Consider the following 21,460-nt stretch of genomic DNA (forward strand, 5'->3'; position numbering starts at 1 on the left):
TACTTCACACAATGGTGCCCTTAATAAGTCATGTTGCCACGGTAACTCGCACAGATCAAAGGAAGGACAGACGGACAGTACTACAATAATAATTTAATAAAATACTGATATGTTATTGCACATACTGCTAAAACAATATCTAAAAGCTAGATAGCTAGAGACTATTAAAATCTGCCTTAGAGTGGAGGATCATTATTAACTGAGGAAAAGTATATTTTTTTACTTTTTAAATGTAGTAGAGTAAAAGTAAAAGTCCTGATAAAAAAAAATCACTTGATTTCAATACAGCAATCCAGTTGAACAGGTTCTTTAGTTTAATTCCAGTTGAAACCATGTGCTTACAGCATTCATTATAATATAAATCAAACAATAAAATAACTAAAAAATAGAAAAATCTGTTTAAACACACACGTATAAATGTATAAATATACAGTATAAACACACATACTAAAGTATATTTTATATTTGTATATTGTGTGACCAGATATGAGCAGGTTTGTGTTCAGGGCTCAGTCTTTGAGAGACACTGCAGCGACGGAAGCCTCCAACGACGGGCGCTGCTGTGGATCCTCAGGTCCAACCACTGCTGCTGAGCAGCGCCGAGCGCTAGGCTACAAGAACAACATATTCAGTATCTGACAACACTTGTGATGGAGGAAGGGCAATGGTAACAAATGACAGGAAGTAAGCTAAAAATGACATCAACAGACAGGAAGTTAGCTAAAGATTCCATCAACAGACAGGAAGTTAGCTAAAGATTACATCAACAGACAGGAAGTTAGCTAAAAATGACATCAACAGACAGGAAGTTAGCTAAAGATTACATCAACAGACAGGAAGTTAGCTAAAAATGACATCAACAGACAAGAAGTCGACCTTCATGTATGAAGCGTGGATGTATTATATGAACTGGATAGAGCTCCGCCCCCTCTGCCTTGAAGACATTTTTTACATGGTGGCCACTGTGGGTACTGCAACAGAAAACCCCATGGAGCCCAAAAGCCCAAAAAGCAATTTTCCCATTGACCGCAATAGTAAAAGAGACGCCTGTAAAAGTGTCCACAGGACACCTCGAGACATGGACACGGGCTTTATATAAGATCTTTATATGGTAGTGACACTACTGCGCATGCTCTATGGGCCCCACAACCCGGAAATACACGCGGAAGTCAAAAACTTTTTTGCATATGTGCTGGGTGAGCAGCTTCATAGGAATGAAGGGAAGCAAGGGGCGGAGCTCTATCCAGTTCATATAATACTGTATTTCCCGCACTATAAGGCGCACCTTCAATGAATGTCCTATTTTAGAACTGTTTTCATATATAGAGCGCACTGGATTACAAAGCGCATAGAATAGAAGATATTGCAGTCAAACGTTTGACTGGGGTTGCGTTATGCATCCACTAGATGGAGCTGTGCTAAAGGGAACGTCAACAAAACGGATAAAGGCAAACTTTACCAATTGATCCATATATAAGGCGCTCCGGATTATAAGTTGCACTGTCGTTTTTTTGAGAAAATTAAAGGCTTTTAAGTGCGCCTTATAGTGCGGGAAATACTGTACATCCATGGTATGAAGCTGTGTAAATGTACCTTGGTGCGAGGTAGGGCTCCCCCGGGGCCGATGTGTTCACTGGATTGAGCTCAGTGTTCCCAACAGATGAATCAGACTGAGTGAGCTCTTCACCCTCCATAGATCTCAGGTTGGTGATGATGCTTCCTGCTGCTGCATCAATGCTGTCTCTGCTGCTGCCAGCTGAACCTGTGGAGGTACACACCAAGCTCATTTTACTGGTCAGATAGAGCAGAATACTGAGAGGTTTACATGATCAGATTTGATTATTTGTTAGATACCACACACACAGGCTCTTCCCTGCTAGTGTTTATCTGTAAATGTTCATGATTTAAAAACTGATACTCACAGCAGCGGGTGAAAGGCTCCCAGGTTCTGGACTGCAGGTAAGGTTTAGCCTGTGGCTGCTGGAGCAGACACATCACTGCAGAGTCCAGCTGCTGAAAAACTCTGCAGACAAAAGACAGGGATTAGACACATATGAATATTAGCGCTGTAACGATACACAAACTCACGATTCGATTCGTGTCACGATTTTTTTTAAATTAAAAAAACATTTTATTTAAACAACATTTACTTATATAGCAACTTAATGTAACATTTGATCACAATATTTTGGAACACTGTGAACAGATTTGAACATAAATAAATAAATAACCAAAGATTTCTCTCTTTTCTGTAACAAAATAATACTGTTGAAAAATACAAAGTAAATGATCAATCAGACTGGGATTTGTCCCCAAAGCATGCTGGGAAGTGTAGTTCTTCATGAGAAATAACTTGTTTTGATGAACAGCAAAGGTAAGACAACATTTGCGCTTGTATTTCTTGAAAGTCAGTTGTTGTTTTGCTCTTATTTTGGGGCTGGATCCGTGAATCTTGTTCGCAGAGTGATAAAAATCTGTGAATTCTCCGCTGTTTACATAATCACGCTGACGCTCCGGTGCCGCGTGATTATGTGTGCGCTGTAACTGTTTTTTTCCGCTCCTGCGGGTTTGATCCATCAGTGTTTTAACTGTGTTTGGTGAACATAAGAATGGATAAAATGAGCTTTTAGCTGAGTTTCTGACCTTTCTGTGGGTATGCAGCATGTCTGTGTTTGTTAAAGTTAGACATGGTTTTATGACGCTTTTGTCGCTGCGTCTGACGCTGCCCCTGGTAAAGAAGAGATTAAAGCGATTAAAAAACATAACGTGTTAATGATGACTGTAATTAATTTATCACAATTAAAGCGATAGTTTGACACCCTAATAAAAATAAGTGTGGTAGCACTAACAGCTCATATCATGTGGCTGACTGGAAAAATAACTAGGAGTTAGAAAGGGCGTTTCGTGATTCTGTTTTCTCACATTTCGATTTCGATACGCATATCGTTACAGCCCTAATGAATATTATTTTTCTCTCTTATTTCTCATGTACAGGTGCTTCTCCTTAAAGAAACACTGGTTAGTTAGAGGTAGAAGACAGGCTGTGATACCGTAGGCTGAGCAGCTGCTGGTGGAGTTCAGCGGACAGACCATACTCCTCTGACTGGATCAGCTCTCTGATGGAGTCACAGTCCTGCTTCAGCTGGAGAGCACCCTGCACACTGAGGACCAACAAGAGTATAACACAGTGACAGGGACCCTGGATACTGTAAACACCAGCTACAGGTGCAGCTGCAGCATGAAGCTATAGAAACGCTTGACGCTATGAAAACATACTTGAACCTGATCCTGCGTTTCAGGATGTGTTCCATCCATGCTTCCAGGAAAGCCGTGGTCGTTATGCTCAGAGCTTGGACGCGGGCGTCGTTGGGAAATGGGGCCACACCCTCTAAAACCTGACCAATCACAGTCTGTGCTGCCAGAGATGCATACTGACTGGGACTGCTGGGGAAACCTGTCCACCATCAGAGAGAAACAGTTATCAGTGCAGCCAAACAGACTGTACGTGAGAATCTATCACACATACATCATGAAAACACAACTGTGCACTCGTATGTCTTTAATGCATCCTGAGCCTGAATGGCATGCCTCTATGAGGTATAAATATTCAAATTGTACTTAAGTCTACCTAATTGAAGAGTTTTAAAGAGAGACTAGTCTGCTTAGTCGTATTTAATAGTATTCAACATGTCCACATACCCGACCGGTCAAAAGTTTGGCCTCACCTATACAATGTTTTTGTATATGTTTTTGTGTATGTGATGTACTGTGTGAGTTACCTGTTCTGTGGCTGGGTCTACAGTGAGCAGAGGATGGCATGGTCTGTTCAAAGATTTCCCCTGACCTTCTCTTGCAATCACTGGAAAATGTGTTGAGCACCAGAGAATAGAAAGTCTGACAGAGACACAGAGAGAGACAACTTCAGGATTCAAATGACGGAAGAATGGAAGAAATTATGAAAAGATGCTGTAGCTGGAAGAAGAGTCTTCTTCGTATACAGTGAAAGAAGCAGGCAGCTCGGCGTTCAGAATTCTAACTGAAGCACTTTCTGATCACAGAAAACACATCCTAACCACAGGTGTTAAAGGGAGTCAGTGAGACTCACCTGCAGCTCAGACACAGCCCTGTCCAGTGCTGTGAGTTGCTGCCTCAGCAGGAGATGGTTGTGGTTGTGAAGAGCTGACTCATGGTCGCTGTCTGAATTCATCATAACAGACTTCATCTGGTGCAGTAGCATCCCTGATGACTCCATCAGGACCTGAGGGACAGAGACAGAAGACAACATCACCTTAAGAAGAGAGTAGGGGGCACATCAGCGGCAGGTTTGACACTTCAGGTGGTGCAGAGCTCTCAAAGAGAACTTTTGGAGAGTATCCAATGGTCTCCTTGTCACAATTATCATTTTGAAATGGCAATGTGACCAAATCTAAGCCACGCAGGAGTGAACAAATGAAAGAGACTGCCTTTCTTTCACATCTGGAGTCAAACTTTCAAAGGCCTTGAATATTTTTTTATTTTTTTTTATTCACAAACTTGCAAGGATTTCAAGGACCTGTGGGAACCCTGGTTAGTCCCTCGTGGACTGACGGACGACAGCAGAGCTTCAAAGATGGTCATTATCATCTTTATAGGATTTAATGGTTAAGCCACCAGTAATAAAAACCTTCATTGAAGTGAGCTGTGACTTACTTTGAGGTCTCCTTGTGTGATGAGCAGAAACTTGTTGAGGCTCCACGAGGAGAGGAACTGCTGAGCCTTGGATGTGACCCAGACTGTAGCCAGCTGCACTGTGGCCAACGCCAGGTTAACAGTCTTCCTGTGGAGACTAAGTCTGAAAGAGCCTGGAGAAAGACGGGGACAGAGAGTCAGGCTGAACATGCATCCTGTCAATAACAAAAGTGTTGATGTCCTCATAAAGGAAATTATTTTAGGGTTACAGATGTTTGTGTGTGAGCTCCTGCCTCTTTACCTGACGCCTCTCTATCAGAACGACTGCAGCACAGAGAGGAGTGCAGCAGGCGTAGCAGCAGCAGGAAGTGCTCCATGGTTGCTGACATCATCACACGTCCATCCTGCTGCCGAGACGTCGACGTCTCAGAGCACCTGACTTGATCTGTGAGGCACTTGTCTTTGAGAGACAAGCCTAAACCTCTGCAAAACACTGACCACACACACACAGACAGTACCTGTCATGATAAAGCTACAGTTCAAGGTTGTACTTGTGGCATACTGAGGACCAGTGAGGGTTTTTAACCAACAAAGTGAGGACATTTTTACCAAGTGAGGACATTTTGGCCGGTCCTCACTTTGTTTTCAGTGAAATCACTTTTTAAGGTTGTAAACATGCTATACTCCGTTTTTAAACACATGTCCTCAATTTGGTACAAAACCCTGTTTTCCAGCCCTGGTGTTTCACACACTTTTTTGCTCTGGGGCTCCACCTGCAGACATGTTATGGTACTGCACCCAGTAGTTCTTTATAGATGTCATTCATGAACAGGGCCGGCCCAAGGCATAAGCGAACTAAGCCGCTGCTTGGGGCCCCATGACCACTAGAGGGCCCCCAAGAGCAATTAACTCTAAATTAAAGTATTTGTTTGATATTTATTTGTTTATTTTATTTAATGCTATGTTTTTTACATATAAAAGTCAAATCTTTGTATTACAGTAGTGTATTTTGAATCCCCCCAAAGATTGTGCACATTTTTTTATTTTCAGACCATAATATCTTAATATTTTATCTATAAACTGTTTGGTTTTATGTATTGATTCTGTGTCGCCAGTAGGGGGAGTTGAGTTTGCCAAATATTAATTGAAAGATTATTCTGTTTGTATAATAATATAATAATTTGTAAATCTGGTGTCTGCTTCATGCAACAAAAAGTTCTCAAATTTAGTTTTACAAGTGTATTCGTGACAGAGTAGAATAAGTAGAATACCTTCAGTATTGTAGGTGTGTGAATGATCAATAATCATTATTATTGGCAGTAACACAGGGCCCCAATATCTAATTTTGCTTAGGGCCCCATGGAGGCTTGGGCCGGCCCTGTTCATGAAGTAGATGTAATTGTGTTAATTTATAAAGTGGAAATACTGGTCCTCACTTTGCCAGCATTTTTACCTGGTCCTCAGTATGCAGCAAGTAAAAGAATGTGTGTGTGTGTGTGTGTGTGTGTGTGTGTGTGTGTGTGTGTGTGTGTGTGTGTGTGTGTGTGTGTGTGTGTGTGTGTGTGCTAACCATAGTCCCAGTGAGCATGTGCTGTACTGACACTGAGATTCAGATTCAAATCTTCCAGCATGGCTCTGCTTTCCTTTGGGATCACATCTGCAACACACAGACCAGGGTTAACATGCAGACAGTATGATGTATACGTTTACAGCAGGGGTCTCAAACTGGCGGCCAGGGGGGCCACATGCTGCCCCTCAATCGATTACATGCGGCCCCCCACTTAATATCATGTTATAATGAAAATTTGGCCCACGACCTCACCGTCTTTTAAACACAGTGTGAAGCTGTCCACACTATTATTTATGTAATTTAAAATAGATGTCTGTTTTTGATATTCATACAGTAATTTTGCATCATAAATAGTACTATTATTATTAAGTATATGTGTGACATCATGATGCAATATTGTGAACAGTTTTTCCCACTTTTTGTGGGGAAAAAGTTTGTTGCCTAAGCCTATGCTGAATGATATTTGGTCTACACTACCCTACTGTGGAGGGTCATGGTTGGTGCTGTGCTGATCTCAGCAGTCATAGGGCGATAGGCGGGGTACACCCTGGACACCATAATAAAAATAAATTCACACTGAACTCTTACCCGTCTCTGAGGTCCGGCTGATCAGGCGTGTCTCGTCCTGGAGGTTGAATCTTCCCGCCATGTTTGCTGCTTGTGGAACATGCATCTGCAGCCACAAGGCTCTGCGGCACAGAGGCCTCAGCAGTGTGCGATACTGTCCAATCACATCAGCAAACACCGGCGACTGACCCAGGTCCAACCACTGCACCGTGTCCTGTGTTGTTGTGTCCTCTGCATTGTGTGGGTCTACAGACGCTTGACAACCTGAGCTGAAGGACACACAAGGCTCAGGTACAACTAAAATTAAATTAAATGATATATATCTGCTTAGTGTTTGAAGGACACTTGTCCACATTACCATTTCCTGAACTTTAGATTTACTTCCCTCTGTTTTCTAGGTAAGCAGTGTTTTTGGGAATCTGTACTTTACTTGTTTTTTGGGGTGTTTTTATCAGGACTTTTACTCTACTTTAACATAAATGTTGCCTAACATTTATTTTTATTTTACGATCTTTTGTCAATAGCCGGCCGGTGTGGTTCACTTTTCAATAAGCCGTGGTGTGTGCTAACTGTCAGCTGAATATTTGTATGAGTATCATCTTATAACTAACTGACAACCTAATAACTTGACTGACAAACGGATCGTAATAAATAACCCTGACGTAAATGTGTTGTTCTTCTTCTTCTTCTTTTTTGGAGTTGACAGACTGGACGCAGCTTTGGCGTTATTCTGCCCCCTACAGTCTGAAGACGTATCTGCATTTAAGGGGTGTCCCATTTCTAAGTGACAAAATAACCCTCAACACTTGGTTTTGAGGCCAGTTAAGATTGAGGGTTAAGATAGGAATTGGAAAACAAGTAATTCTGTGAAATTTCATCATGAATGTCTTCATTGTGATATGGTGATGGAATATTATGTCCCAGGTTTAGGCTCATATTACTCACCTGCCACTGAACAGGTCTTCTGTCCCCATGTTTTCTCTAAACTTGGCCAGACTAGATCCTCATTGGTCTCCAGATCATTTCAGATCACCCCTGTTCTAAAGCCCTAAAGCTTTATTTAACTTTACCGACTCAACTTGAAAAACAAACACATCAATGCTTACCTGGCACCGACTTCCAGCCTGGTTCTCGTTTCCACTTCAGTCCATTCCAGTGGTGTTGTCTCCATGTTTTGGCCCTTGTTTGGTCCTGCACTCAGTCTTTCCATCTCACTTTTTGGGGATGACACGTGAGTCCTTTGTGTGTTTGGCGGCAGTTGTTCAGGTGGTGCCTCTGGTGTGGTCATGTGTGAGGAAACCAGCAGCTGAAACAGTAAGTCTACAGAGAAGTGACCCACAGCAGACAGAGGCAGGCCTGACAGCTGGACTCTACCAGTCTGGGATAAGTGGCTTTGGCGTTGGCTGGTCTGGCCTCTGTTAGAGCAGTCTGGTTTATGTTGGACAGAAGTGGACTCAGATAACAAAAGATGGTGGTCCGGATGAAGATCAGGGACATAATGAGGAGTTTTATGGCAGACGCAGTGAGTTGATGACATCAGGTTGGTGTGCTGCAGATGTTCCTCAGACCTCAGTGTGAAGTGGTTCTCATGGTTGTTGTGTATCAGACAGACCTGACAGCTCTGTGCTGAAGCCCGGCACAGCTGCTTTGCTGCCTTGTCAGCATGATGCGCTGCTAAAATCCCCGCCAGTTTTGTGACTGAGAAGGCAGCAGGGTGATGCTTCTTGCTGTTTGGAAGACCGGAGTGCAGCATGGAATACTCTGCTTGATGTAATACTGCAGTTCTCAGCTGGGTGGAGCTGTGTTGCACCCTGTGCTCCTCCACTGCCTGATTATACATATCTGTTCCAGCTAAAATGTCCTCCAGAACTTCTCTTGGTACACGATGGAGTCCAGTTTGGGCTGTGGCAGACAGAAGGACATAAACAACACGTTCCATCAAGACCAGAATCTGCAGACCAAGCGAGTCCAGAGTCTGTTTGATTTCCAGCAGCATCCTGGTGTGCTGAGCCAAAGCACGTTTCAGAAAGTGCTCAGAATTCATTTTGGACAACAGACAAGGCCAGTGGTTGAGATGGACTTGAAGCTCCTGACAGAGAGACCCAAGACTGACCCTGAATGAAGTCCTGGTGGACGAGATCTGGAAAGGAGAGGACAAGTCAATCGGGCGGTAAAAGCTGCTTCAGCTTCTCCCTCTCAGAGGATGTGTGGAACGTAAATCACCAACCAGTGACTTTTTTTTAAGATAACGTAACCCATTTCTTAAAAAAAGAAAGAAAAAGAACATATCCTACTTCTCTTGCAATTGCAATAAATCTTTTTCTGTCAACCGGTGAGAATCGCCACGCATTTGTACCGATTTTTAATCGCGTCGCGATGCATCGTTACATCCCTAGTTAAATGCAGAGGTTAAATTCACTGACACTAAGTGGTGCGTGTGCAAAAAAAGAAATTCTAATTCTATAACGTCTTAAATCCACAAAACAGAGGTGGGATTTGTTCACCTGCTCCTCCAGCAGGTGTCTCACTCTGCAGAGAAAGGCCGCGGCGAGACGAGCCCTCCTGGCGTACTCGTGGACGAAGAGCAGCAGAGATCGCTGCTCCAGGAGTCTCCACAGAGCTCTGTAGTGTCTCTGTAGGAAGGAACAGGAGGAGCAGAGGACGACATCACATCACACGTACCTGACCAGACAGATCTGTCAGTACTGTACGTGGACCCCTACCCAACATGACCACTGACGACATGGATAGTCGCATGCTGTCATTCTTATTCTTTGGAATTGTGTATTGTATGTTTTGGGTAACATCTCCTTCACCTGTGCTTTTCTTTTTTGTGAGACAAACCGTGATTAATTGAGTAAAGTGTCCCTGAAACTCACCAGTGGAGAGCCCGGCTGTGTCCGGCCGACCATCGGCCACTGCGGCGCCACAGTCAGAAGAGCTTTCTGCAGACGCAGCAGACGAGCAGAGGACCGCGACACCAGCTCATGTGCAACCACAAAGTTTCCTTCTCCGGTGTCGTCGTCGTCCTCCTCGTGACTGCGAGCGTGGAACAGCCGCTTCAGACTGGGATTAAACGTGCATCGGAGTAACGTTTCGGCTCGCTGCAATCTCTGTGACCAGGAACCTGGAGACACAGGCGACATTTTCTGATGAAGGCATGTGAAGAGGAAGAAGGGCCTGTGGGTTCACAGGTCAAATGAATGGTTTCAAATATCAGTGGAGTTCTAGGGAAGAACGCTTTTAAAGTAAATATCTAAATGCATGTTATAGATTTCAAATGTGATGGAGTATTAATACACATCACCGTCCAAACAAAACGACTCTGTATTCTATTGCATGCACAAGAACATACAGACACAATATATGTGTGGGTCAGTAGAGCTGACCCAGCTCTTGATATAAATATAAAATGCTTATTATCCTGGGGTACTGAAAAATGACAATTCATACAATCAGGTAATTGTACACTTATTTTATCTTCAGTTACGGCCAAATTAAATTAATTTCAGTTAAATTTTGCACACTGGACCTTTAATTGTGCATGGTGCTCCTCCATCAAAAATAAAGTGTCATTGTGAAGTTTACAGAGGTAAAACGTGATGAATCATCTGCTGTTAATGTGTTATGATGATCAGTGCACTCTTTAGTAATGAGTGTGTAATATGCCATATGCGTACCATTGGTAGTCACACCCTGAGTCACCACGTATCTCCTCTGAAAGACAAAAGAGAAAAAACACACAAAAAAAATGACTCTTGTCCAGTGAGAACAACAAAAGTACACGTTAACAAATACAGAAACATAGAAAAATACACACTGACAAATAATGGGGGGAAAAAAACAACAGACCTGCTCCTTGTCTGGACACAGTGACTCTGAGTTCTCCACACCAGGCTCTTCATCGGGAACCTTCAGTACATCTGGCCTGGTGTGATCCATCCCATACAGTGTCACTCAGCTGTGAACACACAGCACACACAATTACTTTAAAGGTTCCATATGTAAGAATGTGGCCAAAAACAGTTACTACATTCAAATTCAAAACACCAAGGTCTTTTAGGTTTGGTTTTCTGGCGTAACTGGCAACCCGTGGTTGCTCGGCAGCTGAGACTCCACTGACTGCAATGACTGGTAGACGGCGGTAGGTGGCGCCACATGACGCCGAAACTTGACTTCAAAACATAAACATGATTTGCAGTCTGCAAAATATTTTTTGGACGACATTTGACCGGCTGAGGACACCGTAGCGCTCAGGGAAGGGAGGGGGTGAGCAGTTCTTTGTTCTCTCCTCTAGATGGCACTATAAACTACTTACTTCACCTTTAAAGTGTCTACAACAATAGTGATTTCATTTTGTCATTTGAAATTGTTTTGATATATTATTGAAGTTATTGAAGTGTTGTCAGTGAAAAAAAAAAAGTATAACAATAAAGAACGGTTTTAGACAAATATGAACATCGAATAACGTGTACAACGCGTTTATTCCAGATTAGTGGACGGATTGAGCAGCAGGATTAACATATCCTGTTGTTTAGCCGCTGAATACATCGCCATGGTAACTTATGCGCCACTTCTCTCGTGCGACCGACTTATCCTGGCTAAATCAGCCGGGATAAACAACATAGCCCGGGTTAAGGCCTTATCCTAGTGTGGTAGTGACTGACTGTGCTAGTAAATGTCGTTAAACAGTTGAACAGTTAAACACATCTATCTTACTCAACATCAGACATGGAGCCTTCACGTCCATCCCCGCCGCATTGCTGTACCGGGCTGAGCCGGGCTGTACCGGGCTGTTCCGGGCCAGTGTCCGAGTGAGCGGAAGAGTCCTGTTATCACCGTGTGCTCCTCGCTGTGCTCACGGTTCACACGGACATGTTAATCCACTGTTCTCCGCGGAAAAGAGGTTTAAAACAGCGCCTGAAAACAACAACAACACGGGCTCCTTCTTCACTCTTTGTCGAGGTTCACATGGCGCTTGGCAAACAACGATTTGGCGCATTACCGCCACCACCTGGTATGGAGTGGTATAATGTGGATCCACATGTATAATGACTGCAAAATAAAATTAAAAATAATAGTAATATCCTCGCAATCAACATATTTTAGTAACATCGACTCAGGTTCTTTTGTAATAGTTCTTCCTAATCAAACTTTAAACTTTCACTTTGATCCATATATATGTGATTGATAGAGCATACCAGAGAGGGCACAGCCTTGTCTGAAACCTCTATCACCTTGAAAGGAGAACACAGACTACCATTAAACTTTATACCATACAAATAGCACCTGGATCTTGGTAATAAAACTCATGCTGAACCCAAACTTCTCCACAGTTTTCCAGAGGAAGCTGTGTTCAACACGATCAAAAGCCTTTTCCAGGCCGAAAAATAAGCTAGAGGGAGCATCCAGCTTTGAAATGTTCTGGACTCAGGACAGGACCAGTGCTCCTTGCAGCCTTCAATATGTCCACGAATTCCTGTGGAATCACTAAATGTTTCTAGTTCCACAATATGGATCTCCAGGTCTTTGATAGAGCGACAGGTGTCTCGTGTGACATTGATAGTATGCTGCTGTTGACACAAGAGTTTGATTTCAGTTGTTCCATGGTCCCACCACTGCCTAAGACATGTAAATGTAAATGTAAATCACTGTAAACTATGTAAATAAGAGACTCTCTAAAACATTTACCAAATGTTAAAACTGAATTAAAATGCCAGTACGCACTTGTTTACACTGAGTGTGAACCTCTGTGTTTCAGGCTATTTCTCAGCAGCAGGGGGCGCTCACAGCACAGTCAGTAACAGACAGGTTGAGCAGACAATCTTTCTTTATGTTTATTTCACACATACAAGTTTTTAGTCTTTATTTATTGACGTCATCAGGACGTGAAGAGAATTCAAAAGTCTTTCAACAATGAATTACTGAGGCGAGCTTTAACATCAGATTATAAACAGTGAGACCTCGTCCAACACTGAAGCTTCTGTCTCTTCATGTTCTACAGAGAACACAGAGACACTGAGGAACCCGGATAGACATAGAACCCAGGATAAAGTGGTTCAGTGAATGTGGTCCTGAAGGTGTGGAGGTGGATCAGTGAGTCAGAGGAGACTCTGTAGAAGGACAGAGTCCCAGCAGGACAGTCCACATACACTGATACTCTGTGAGAGACAGAGGACGACCTGATGGGTGTTTCTGTCCCACAGTGAAGGACAGAGTAACCACGATCAGAGCAGATCAGACTCCAGGACTGATCATTATCTCCAAACCTACATTCATAAATGTTGTCTTTCCTCTCGATTCCTCTGTAACTCAGTGAAATATGAACTCTTCCTCTCCACTCGACCTCCCAGTAACAGCGACCAGTCAGACCAGATCTACACAGCAGCTGAGGACAGAACTTAAATCTGTCTGGATGATCAGGATATGACTGATCTTCTGTCACATGGGTCACTTTCCTGTTCTCTTCAGACAGTTTGAGTCTTCTGCTCATTGTGTTTGTGTCCAGTTCCAGTTCACATGAATCTGATGAAGACAACAAGACACAGCTGCAGTTTATTGATGATCAGCTGATATGTTGTTATTTCCTGTAAATCCATACTTACACTTCCTGACACCAGGTTTTAGCCTCAGCTCTCCAGCATGCTCCATCCTGGAGGAAGAAACAGTCTGAATGAGTTTGTGTCTTAATGACGCACTCTGGTGGACACAATGGTGAACTACAGCCTGGTGTCAGATGAAGGACAGGTGTGTTTCAAAGAGAAGACGATGTCTGCAGAACCAGAGACCACAGTTTCAGGAGGCTACGCATTTTCTTAACCCAGAAGACAGCGCTTCAATTGTCTCCAGAAGTTTAGACCAGACGACGGCAAAAACATTCAAATGTGAGTAAAGCACTGAATTTTAAAATCATTCAAACAATGATGAATGTTTGAATTACACAGGAAAGTTTCTGTTTGCTATTCTGTGTGTTTATACCATTTAGTTGTAAAGTAGGATCATGTTTTCTGTAGTTTTCATTAAAAAGAGCCACCATGAAGCTCGTACTAAATCTACTCATCTCTGTTAACACAGTCGTCATTTAGTCAGGTCAGGTATTTACCTTATAGTTCAACCTGAAACTTCTTACAAGTTTGAATCCTGCTGTTGACCATGAAGCAGAAGAGGAAGAGGAGGAGGAGAATACCTGAGAGTGTCCAGTCTCCAGTGTGGACTCTTCAGTCCAGCAGACAGCAGCTTCTTTCCTGAGTCTCCTGGATGATTGAAGCTCAGGTCCAGTTCTCTCAGATGGGAGGGGTTGGAGTTCAGAGCTGAGGTCAGAGAAGAACATCCTTCTTCTGTGACCAGACAACCTGACAGACTGGATTTAAGAAGATATGATGAACTCAGTGATTCAGATGTTGAACATCTTCATCAACAAGAACCTAAAGAAACAAAATCAGGATTTAAAAGATCAAATAAAGTGAGTTCTGACCTGAGAGTCTCCAGAGAACAGTGAGGACTCTTCAGTCCATCACACAGCAGCTTCACTCCTGAATCCTGAAGGTCATTGTTACTCAGGTCCAGGTTTTCCAGGAGGGAGGAGTTGGAGTTCAGAGCTGAGGTCAGAGAAGAACATCCTTCTTCTGTGACCAGACAACCTGACAGACTGGAGTTAAGAAGATATGATGAAGATATGATGAACTCAGTGATTCAGATGTTGAACATCTTCATCAACAAGAACCTAAAGAAGCAAAATCAGGATTTAAAAGATCAAATAAAGTGAGTCCTGACCTGAGAGTCTCCAGAGAACAGTGAGGACTCTTCAGTCCATCACACAGCAGCTTCACTCCTGAATCCTGAAGGTCATTGTTACTCAGGTCCAGGTGTCTCAGACTAGAGGACACAGAGCTGAGGACTGAGGACAGAGCTTCACAGCTTCTCTCTGAGAGTTTACAGCCACTCAGTCTGAGGTAGAAAACAGTGATGAACAAAAGGTTAAACATGTTTATCTTGTGCTCTTTAGAATATGTCTTATTAATATTTATATATTGATCCACGTACAGAGCTTTGTTGGAGGCTTTGACCACCGGCAGCAGCTTCAGAAGAGCCTCCTCTGAAGCAGAGAACTTCTTCAGGTCAAACTCTTCCAGATCTTTTCCTGATGACAGTAAGATGAAGACCAGAGCTGACCACTGAGCAGGAGAAAGTGTCTTTGTGGACAGACGTCCTGATGTGAGGGACTCTTGGATCTCCTCCACAAGAGAACGATGGTTCAGTTCATTCAGACAGTGGAACAGGTTGATGCTTCTCTCTGCTGACAGATTCTGACTGATCTTCTTCTTGATGTACTCAACTGTTTTCTGATTGGTCCATGAACCACTTCCTGTTTGTGTCAGTAGACCTCTTAAGAGCTTCTGATTGGTCTTCAGTGAAAGACCCAGGAGGAAGCGGAGGAACAAGTCCAGGTGTCCATTAGGACTCAGTAAGGCCTTGTTCACAGCACTCTGGTGCAGATGATTCAGTTGAGATTTGTGTCTAAACATTCTGGACCTCTGGCTCATTGTTGGTTCTACTGACAACAGATTTGTTCCAGAGGTGATGAAGGTCAGATGAACATGAAGAGCAGCCAGAAACTCCTGAACACTCAGATGGACAAAGCAGAAGACCTTGTCCTGGTACAGGCCTCTCTCCTCTTTAAAGATCTGAGTGAAGACTCCTGAGTAAACTGAAGCTGCTGTGATATCGATGCCACACTCTGTCAGATCTGATTCATAGAAGATCAGGTTTCCTTTCTGCAGCTGCTCAAAAGCCAGTTTCCCCAGAGACTCAATCATCTTCATGTTCTCTGGACTCCAGTGTGGATCTGTCTCAACTCCTCCATCATATTTGACCTTCTTCACTTTGGACTGAACCACCAGGAAGTGGATGTACATCTCAGTCAGGGTCTTGGGCAGTTCTCCTCCATCTCTGGTTTTCAACATGTTCTCCAGAACTGTTGCAGTGATCCAGCAGAAGACTGGGATGTGACACATGATGTGGAGGCTTCGTGATGTCTGGATGTGGGAGATGATCCTCCTGGCCTGCTCCTCATCTCTGAACCTCTTCCTGAAGTAGTCCTCCTTCTGTGGGTCTGTGAACCCTCTGACCTCTGTCACCATGTCAACACAGTCAGGAGGGATCTGATTGGCTGCTGCAGGTCGTGTGGTTATCCAGAGGCGAGCAGAGGGAAGCAGTTTCCCCCTGATGAGGTTTGTCAGCAGCACGTCCACTGAGGTGGACGCTGTGACATCAGTCAGGATCTCAGTGTTGTGGAAGTCCAGAGGAAGTCGACACTCGTCCAGACCATCAAAGATGAAGACCACCTTCAAGTCTTCAAACCTGCAGATTCCTGCTTCTTTAGTTTCAGTGAAGAAGTGATGGATGAGTTCCACCAAACTGTACTTCTTCTCTTTCAGCACATTCAGCTCTCTGAAGGTGAAGGGAAATGTCAACTCTATGTCCTGGTTGCTTTTGTCTTCAGCCCAGTCCAGAGTGAACTTCTGTGTTAACACTGTTTTCCCAATGCCAGCCACGCCCTTTGTCATCACTCTTCTGATTGGTCGGTCTCTTCCAGCTGAGGCTTTAAAGATGTCTTCTTGTCTGATGGTTGTTTCTGCTCTGTCTGGTTTCCAGGAAGCTCTTTCAATCTGTCTGACCTCATGTTCTTCATTGACCTCTCCAGTCCCTCCCTCTGTGATGTAGAGCTCTGTGAAGATCTGATTTAGAAGGGTGGGGTTTCCTGCTTTAGCCACGCCCTCAAACAAACACTGGAACTTCTTCTTCAGGTTTGATTTGAGTTCATGTCGACAAGCTGCAGCTCTGGTTTCTGAAAGAACACAAGAAAATAAACCAGTGAGTGGATCATTGAGAAAATAAGATGTTCTTCCTTTCACATTAAAAGTCCTCTTACTGCTCTGCAGACAGTCAGCGAGCTTCTCCTGCTTCATCCTCCTCAAGAAGTTCTCTGTGATCTTCAGAAAGGCCTCTCTGCTCCTCCTCTGCTCCTCATCTTCACCATCCAACACCTCCTCATCCTCCCTCTGACTCTCTGAGACTTCTGTGTGATCTGTACCCAGAACCTTCTGGATCTTCTTCAGCTCGTTCTTCACAAAGCAGATGATGTTCTCCTCCAGCAGCTGGAACAGAACATGTGAAGTTTAACCTGAGATGATCAGTGACAGAGTGAAGTCCTGCAGGTCCACAGAGCAGCATCCAGACTGTCAGGACCAGGACTCTGCTTCAATATTAACAGTAGTGTCATGTTTGTACATTTACACACCTTAAATATGGAGTCCAGGTCTGCTCCATGCTGCTGGACAGACTGACCACTGAGAACCTCTGTCCTCTGCTGATCAACTCTGAGGAGAAAACATTCAGTGTTGTTTACTAAACAATCATTTGTTTCTACCACGTTTTCACTGTGCTGCACCTCATTTCTTCTTCAGCCAAAGTCACATGACATGAGTTTGACAACTTGAAGACAAAAGTCCCTGAAGGACAGTCTCTAGTGTGTATGTGTGAAGTCTCAAAGACACAATCAGAGAGGCTTGATGATGAGTCCTTGACCAATCACGGACTCTGACTAGATTTACTGCTGGAAATGTTTTCAGAGACGAGGACAGGCTGAAGACATTTAGTGGATTGGTCCACCAAAGAGAAGAAGACTGGTTTTCTGGATTAAACGTGTTTTGGACGAGACAGGCTCCCCCTGGTGGAGGATCATGTAAGTGTGTGTTACTATGTGTGAAATTCTTACATCAGTTCACCATGTTTTTGTCCATCCTTGAAGGTCACAGGTCGATACATGGACCAGTCACTCTTCATGGACAAACAGCTGGGTCCAGGTCCAGGTCTTTTTTTGTCCATCCTTGAAGGCAATAAGACGACCCATAGACCAGTCACTCTACATGAACAGGCTCTGTAATGTTTTACTTTCTTACCTTCTGTCATCAAATGGTTTAAAAAACAGAGGAGGTTCCATAGACATGTCACTCTTCATGGACAAACAGCTGGGTCCAGGTCCAGGTCTGGCAGAGTCTGGTCCCTGTTGATGGATCCTTCTACAACTACAGGACATGACATGTAAATACAACATCTGCTCTGATGGATTGATCTCTTTAATGATCTACAGTATCAGGAGACAATAGGAAAACAGGTTTGTGTCAGAAATGGTTGAGTGTGACCCAGATGGTGTCGGCTGCTCGGTGTCAAACTCTACACTGATTAATACATTTAAGACTTCCACTAAAATATGGAGAACATCTTCAGTCAGATCACTTTACCCAAAGCCAAGGACGTGAGCCAGGACTGTTCCACATTTATTCAACATTTCTTATTCTTTCATGGCTCCAGATCTGAGCTTAAAGAGACAGGTCTGTTTGGGACTCGGGTCCAGAATGTCTTGGTACTGGATCTGAGGTCCCAAATATAATGTGTCTCTGGTGCTACATGGTGGATCATTTGAGTTGTTGACCTGTGAAGACCTCCACCCTCCATCATCTGACCTCTGTTCTTGTTTGAAGTTCAGAGGTTCATTCATGGACCAGTCACTCGACATGGAGACACAGCTGGGTCCAGGTCCAGGTCCAGGTCCAGGTCCAGGTCCAGGTCCAGGTCCAGCAGAGTCTGGTCTCTGTTGATGGATCCTCCTACAAACACAGGACATGATGTGTAAATAAAACACTGAGCTGTGACATGGAGACGAGTCACATGGTCCATGAGATCCTCATCTCACCTCTGACCTTCATGTTCCCCACTCAGAGAGGTTTTAGAGGGCAGAGCTTCCTCTTCACTGTCCTTTATCTGATTCATAGTAGAGCGCCACCTGCTGGGAGAACACAGGACAATCATTACAAGTTATGCTAACATGGGTGGACCACATTGACCTAATGTGGGCCGGTCAGCAAGATTTGGCCGAGATGGCCCTCACTGGCTGATTAACCATTGGTTGATGCTAATAATAGATAATGGACTAATAATGGACTGTTAAAGTCATTAGAAGAGGAGGCTTCTACATGAACTAAACTGACAAGACTGATGTGGTCCAGCAGCAGGGTCTGCAGAAGCTGTTGAGGAACAAGGCACGTAACACGTATGTGGAGGTCTTTTTCTTATGATGATTATTGATACTTTGTTTCTCATGAGAAACCACTCACGACTTTACCTCCTCCTCCCTTTGTGTGTGTGTGTCAGCAACGAGACAGGAAGTGTTTTGTTTTGGAGACACTCGGTCAGTCGGGGCGGGGCTGTGCGCCTGGCTCCTCCCCCGAGTTGATACAGATGACGTCACAGAAGAGCCTGCCCTCTGGTGGTCAGGTAAGACGCTGTCCAACTTACCTCCATCTGTACAATAGACAGATATGTATGTTGAAGAGCAGCAGAGGCTATTCTAGAGTCTGTAGGGGCCCTAGGCAAAAATTCCCAGGGGGCCCTTCCTTCCAACCGGTGTTCATCACCATTATGTTATAAATAATCTGACACCAACGAAAAATATATGATATGAAATATATGTTTCAAAATGAATGAAATAACATGGAAAAACCTTGTAATTAAAAAGTATGTGAAAATATAAATGTAAAGTACAATAAAATACTGTAAATAGCTTTTTTAAAACTATAGAAACTTAGTAAAAAAAAACATTACACGGTAAAGAACCCACACTATAAAACAATATAAATACATAGAACAATAAAATACTGTAAATAACTGAAAAAAACATATATAAACTGAGTAAAAAAGATATGCATTACACTGTAAATAATCCTCTTCATTTTCCAACTTGCAGAACGATAACTTCACACAGGTTAAAGTGAGGTGGGGCCTCTTTAGGGAGGTTTCCTACTGAGATGTCATTGTTGTTTAAGGGGGACGAGGAGGCGGCTGCTCACTGCACATTTCACTAAAAACAGCACTCAGGCTCAGAGTGTCGGGGGCCCCTATCAGCTCGGGGTCCCAAGCAGTTGCCTGTTCACAAGCTGCGCCTCTGAAGAGCAGAAACCTTTAATTTAACTTTAGTTTCTGAAATCTGATCAAAACATGACCTCGTCCTCAGGATCTTTTCTTTCTCCTTTAGTTTTTTTCCTACAATGGCTGTAATCTGTTTTCATAGGAAACATAAAAGTATCGGTCACTATCTGATCTGATCTCTATCTGATCCACAAATGTTCAATAAACTAAACATTAAACGTTTCTTTTAGCGTGATTGATGAGATGAGTTCAGTCCCGTTACCTTCTGATGGTAAGAAGTCATCGTCATGAAGCTGTTGAACCTTATTCTTCTGCTTTGAACGGGAAACAAACCAGAGAGCAAAGTTTTCTCAAGTCTTATCTGAAGGAAATGATTCTGATCAAGTAACTGCTCTGATCTGAACTTTAGACTCAACAGGATCAACTGCAGTCAAATATTAACACAATCAGATCTCATCTGGAACCAACTGTGCCGAGGCTTCTGGGCGTGTCCAGAAATCCAGGAAGTCTTTTATGAAGCATGAAGTATCTAGAGGCGATTCTAGAGTTTGTAGGGGCCCTAAGCAAAAATTCCCAGGGGGATGTCATTGCAAATCCATTGTTTATTAAGGGGGACGGGGAGGTGGCTGGTCACTGCACATTTCAGTAAAAACAGCCCTCAGGCTCCGAGTGTCGGGGGGGGGGGCCTATCGGCTCGGGGCCCCAAGCAGTTGCCTGCCTTGCCTGTTCACAAACTGCGCCTCTGGAAGTATCAAGGTTTGCTTCCTTAAAGTCCTTGAACTGAAACTACGGACACGAGTGTTACTGAGGTTAGGGTCAGAACTCACAGTTTATACATGAGACCAATGGTCATGGGTCACAGATGATGTAGGTGTGCTATCTGTCCACTAGGAGGCGCTAAGTCAAGCAGCAGCTGCTGTCAGTTCCACGTGATGACCAGCAGGAGTCAGCACATGTTCCTGATCTGTGATGTGTGTTACACAGATCTAAGTTTTTACGCAGGGCCGTTTCTAGCTGTTTGTGGGCCCTATGCAAGATACTATTTGGGGGCCCCTATTTTTTTCAAACTCGAGGTAGAGATTCCTAACTTTTTCATACATTCTGTGACGATGCAGCAGTTTGTACATTCACAAATGCAACAGATACAGTATGTTCTTGAAAATGTTTTAATATAAACTTTAAGGTAGCATAACAAGGTAGCATAACAAGCTAGCATAACAAGGGGGCATAACAAGGTAGCATAACAAGGTGGCATAACTTATAACAGTTCTAACCCACGATTCAAAAACAGTAAAAAATAAATAACTAAACTTACTTCTAAATAAATGTAATGGATTATAATGGCCCACGGGAGGTGTAGGCACTCTTGCCTTTGCAGCAAGAAGACCCGGGTACCTGGGTTCGAGCCCAGTTTTGGACAACTTCGGAACAAGGGCCTTTCTGCAAGGAGTTTGCATGTTCTCCCCGTGTGTGCGTGGGTTTTCTCCGGGTTCTCCGGCTTCATCCCACAGTCCAAAAACATGCGATATGGGGATTAGGTGAATTGGTCACTCTAAATTGACCGTAGGTGTGAGAGTGTGAGTGAATGGTTGTTTGTCTCTATATGTGGCCCTGTGATGGACTGGCGAACTGTCCAGGGTGTACCCCGCCTATCGCCCAATGTCTGCT

The 21,460-nt window shown here is 43.6% G+C and overlaps 3 protein-coding genes across 3 annotated transcripts in view; all 3 read right to left on the reverse strand.

The window, feature by feature from the left end:
• Positions 1 to 326: 326 nt before the first annotated feature.
• Positions 327 to 8,337, reverse strand: LOC310941345 (coiled-coil domain-containing protein 142-like). Its single transcript, XM_083906501.1, has 12 exons — positions 7,912 to 8,337; positions 6,827 to 7,074; positions 6,239 to 6,325; positions 4,970 to 5,161; positions 4,690 to 4,841; positions 4,106 to 4,258; positions 3,780 to 3,894; positions 3,277 to 3,454; positions 3,051 to 3,161; positions 1,923 to 2,023; positions 1,594 to 1,762; positions 327 to 611 (listed from the first exon to the last, which is right to left on the reverse strand). Exons 1-12 carry the CDS (start codon positions 8,091 to 8,093, stop codon positions 503 to 505), a joined length of 1,797 nt encoding a protein of 598 aa, XP_083762627.1. The 5' UTR covers positions 8,094 to 8,337; the 3' UTR covers positions 327 to 502.
• LOC310941033 (uncharacterized protein) lies at positions 8,126 to 11,730 on the reverse strand (the record flags this gene model as incomplete). Its single annotated transcript, XM_083906104.1, has 7 exons — positions 11,525 to 11,730; positions 10,658 to 10,766; positions 10,486 to 10,522; positions 9,685 to 9,932; positions 9,310 to 9,438; positions 8,418 to 8,945; positions 8,126 to 8,233 (listed from the first exon to the last, which is right to left on the reverse strand). Exons 2-7 carry the CDS (start codon positions 10,745 to 10,747, stop codon positions 8,126 to 8,128), a joined length of 1,140 nt encoding a protein of 379 aa, XP_083762230.1. The 5' UTR covers positions 10,748 to 10,766; positions 11,525 to 11,730.
• A 1,066-nt stretch (positions 11,731 to 12,796) lies between these two features.
• Positions 12,797 to 21,460, reverse strand: part of LOC310941034 (NACHT, LRR and PYD domains-containing protein 3-like) — a gene marked incomplete at both ends in the record, with an annotated part of 313,773 nt that continues 305,109 nt past the window's right edge. The window contains 4 exons of the mRNA XM_083906105.1: positions 12,797 to 12,803; positions 13,992 to 14,165; positions 14,280 to 14,453; positions 14,579 to 14,752. Coding sequence (XP_083762231.1) covers positions 12,797 to 12,803; positions 13,992 to 14,165; positions 14,280 to 14,453; positions 14,579 to 14,752 — 529 coding nt within the window. The remainder of the gene's footprint in view (positions 12,804 to 13,991; positions 14,166 to 14,279; positions 14,454 to 14,578; positions 14,753 to 21,460) is intronic.

Source organism: Microchirus variegatus, assembly GCF_963457635.1.
Source record: "Microchirus variegatus genome assembly, chromosome: 19".
NCBI lineage: Eukaryota > Metazoa > Chordata > Actinopteri > Pleuronectiformes > Soleidae > Microchirus > Microchirus variegatus.

Coding starts and splice junctions, on each gene's coding strand:
- LOC310941345 (XM_083906501.1), bottom strand. CDS start 8,093: ATGACCACACCAGAGGCACCACCTGAACAACTGCCGCCAAACACACAA. Junction 6,326..6,826: donor CAGCCGGACCTCAGAGACGG/GTAAGAGTTCAG, acceptor TGTGTGTTGCAG/ATGTGATCCCAAAGGAAAGC. Junction 4,842..4,969: donor TTCTGATAGAGAGGCGTCAG/GTAAAGAGGCAG, acceptor GTCTTTCTCCAG/GCTCTTTCAGACTTAGTCTC.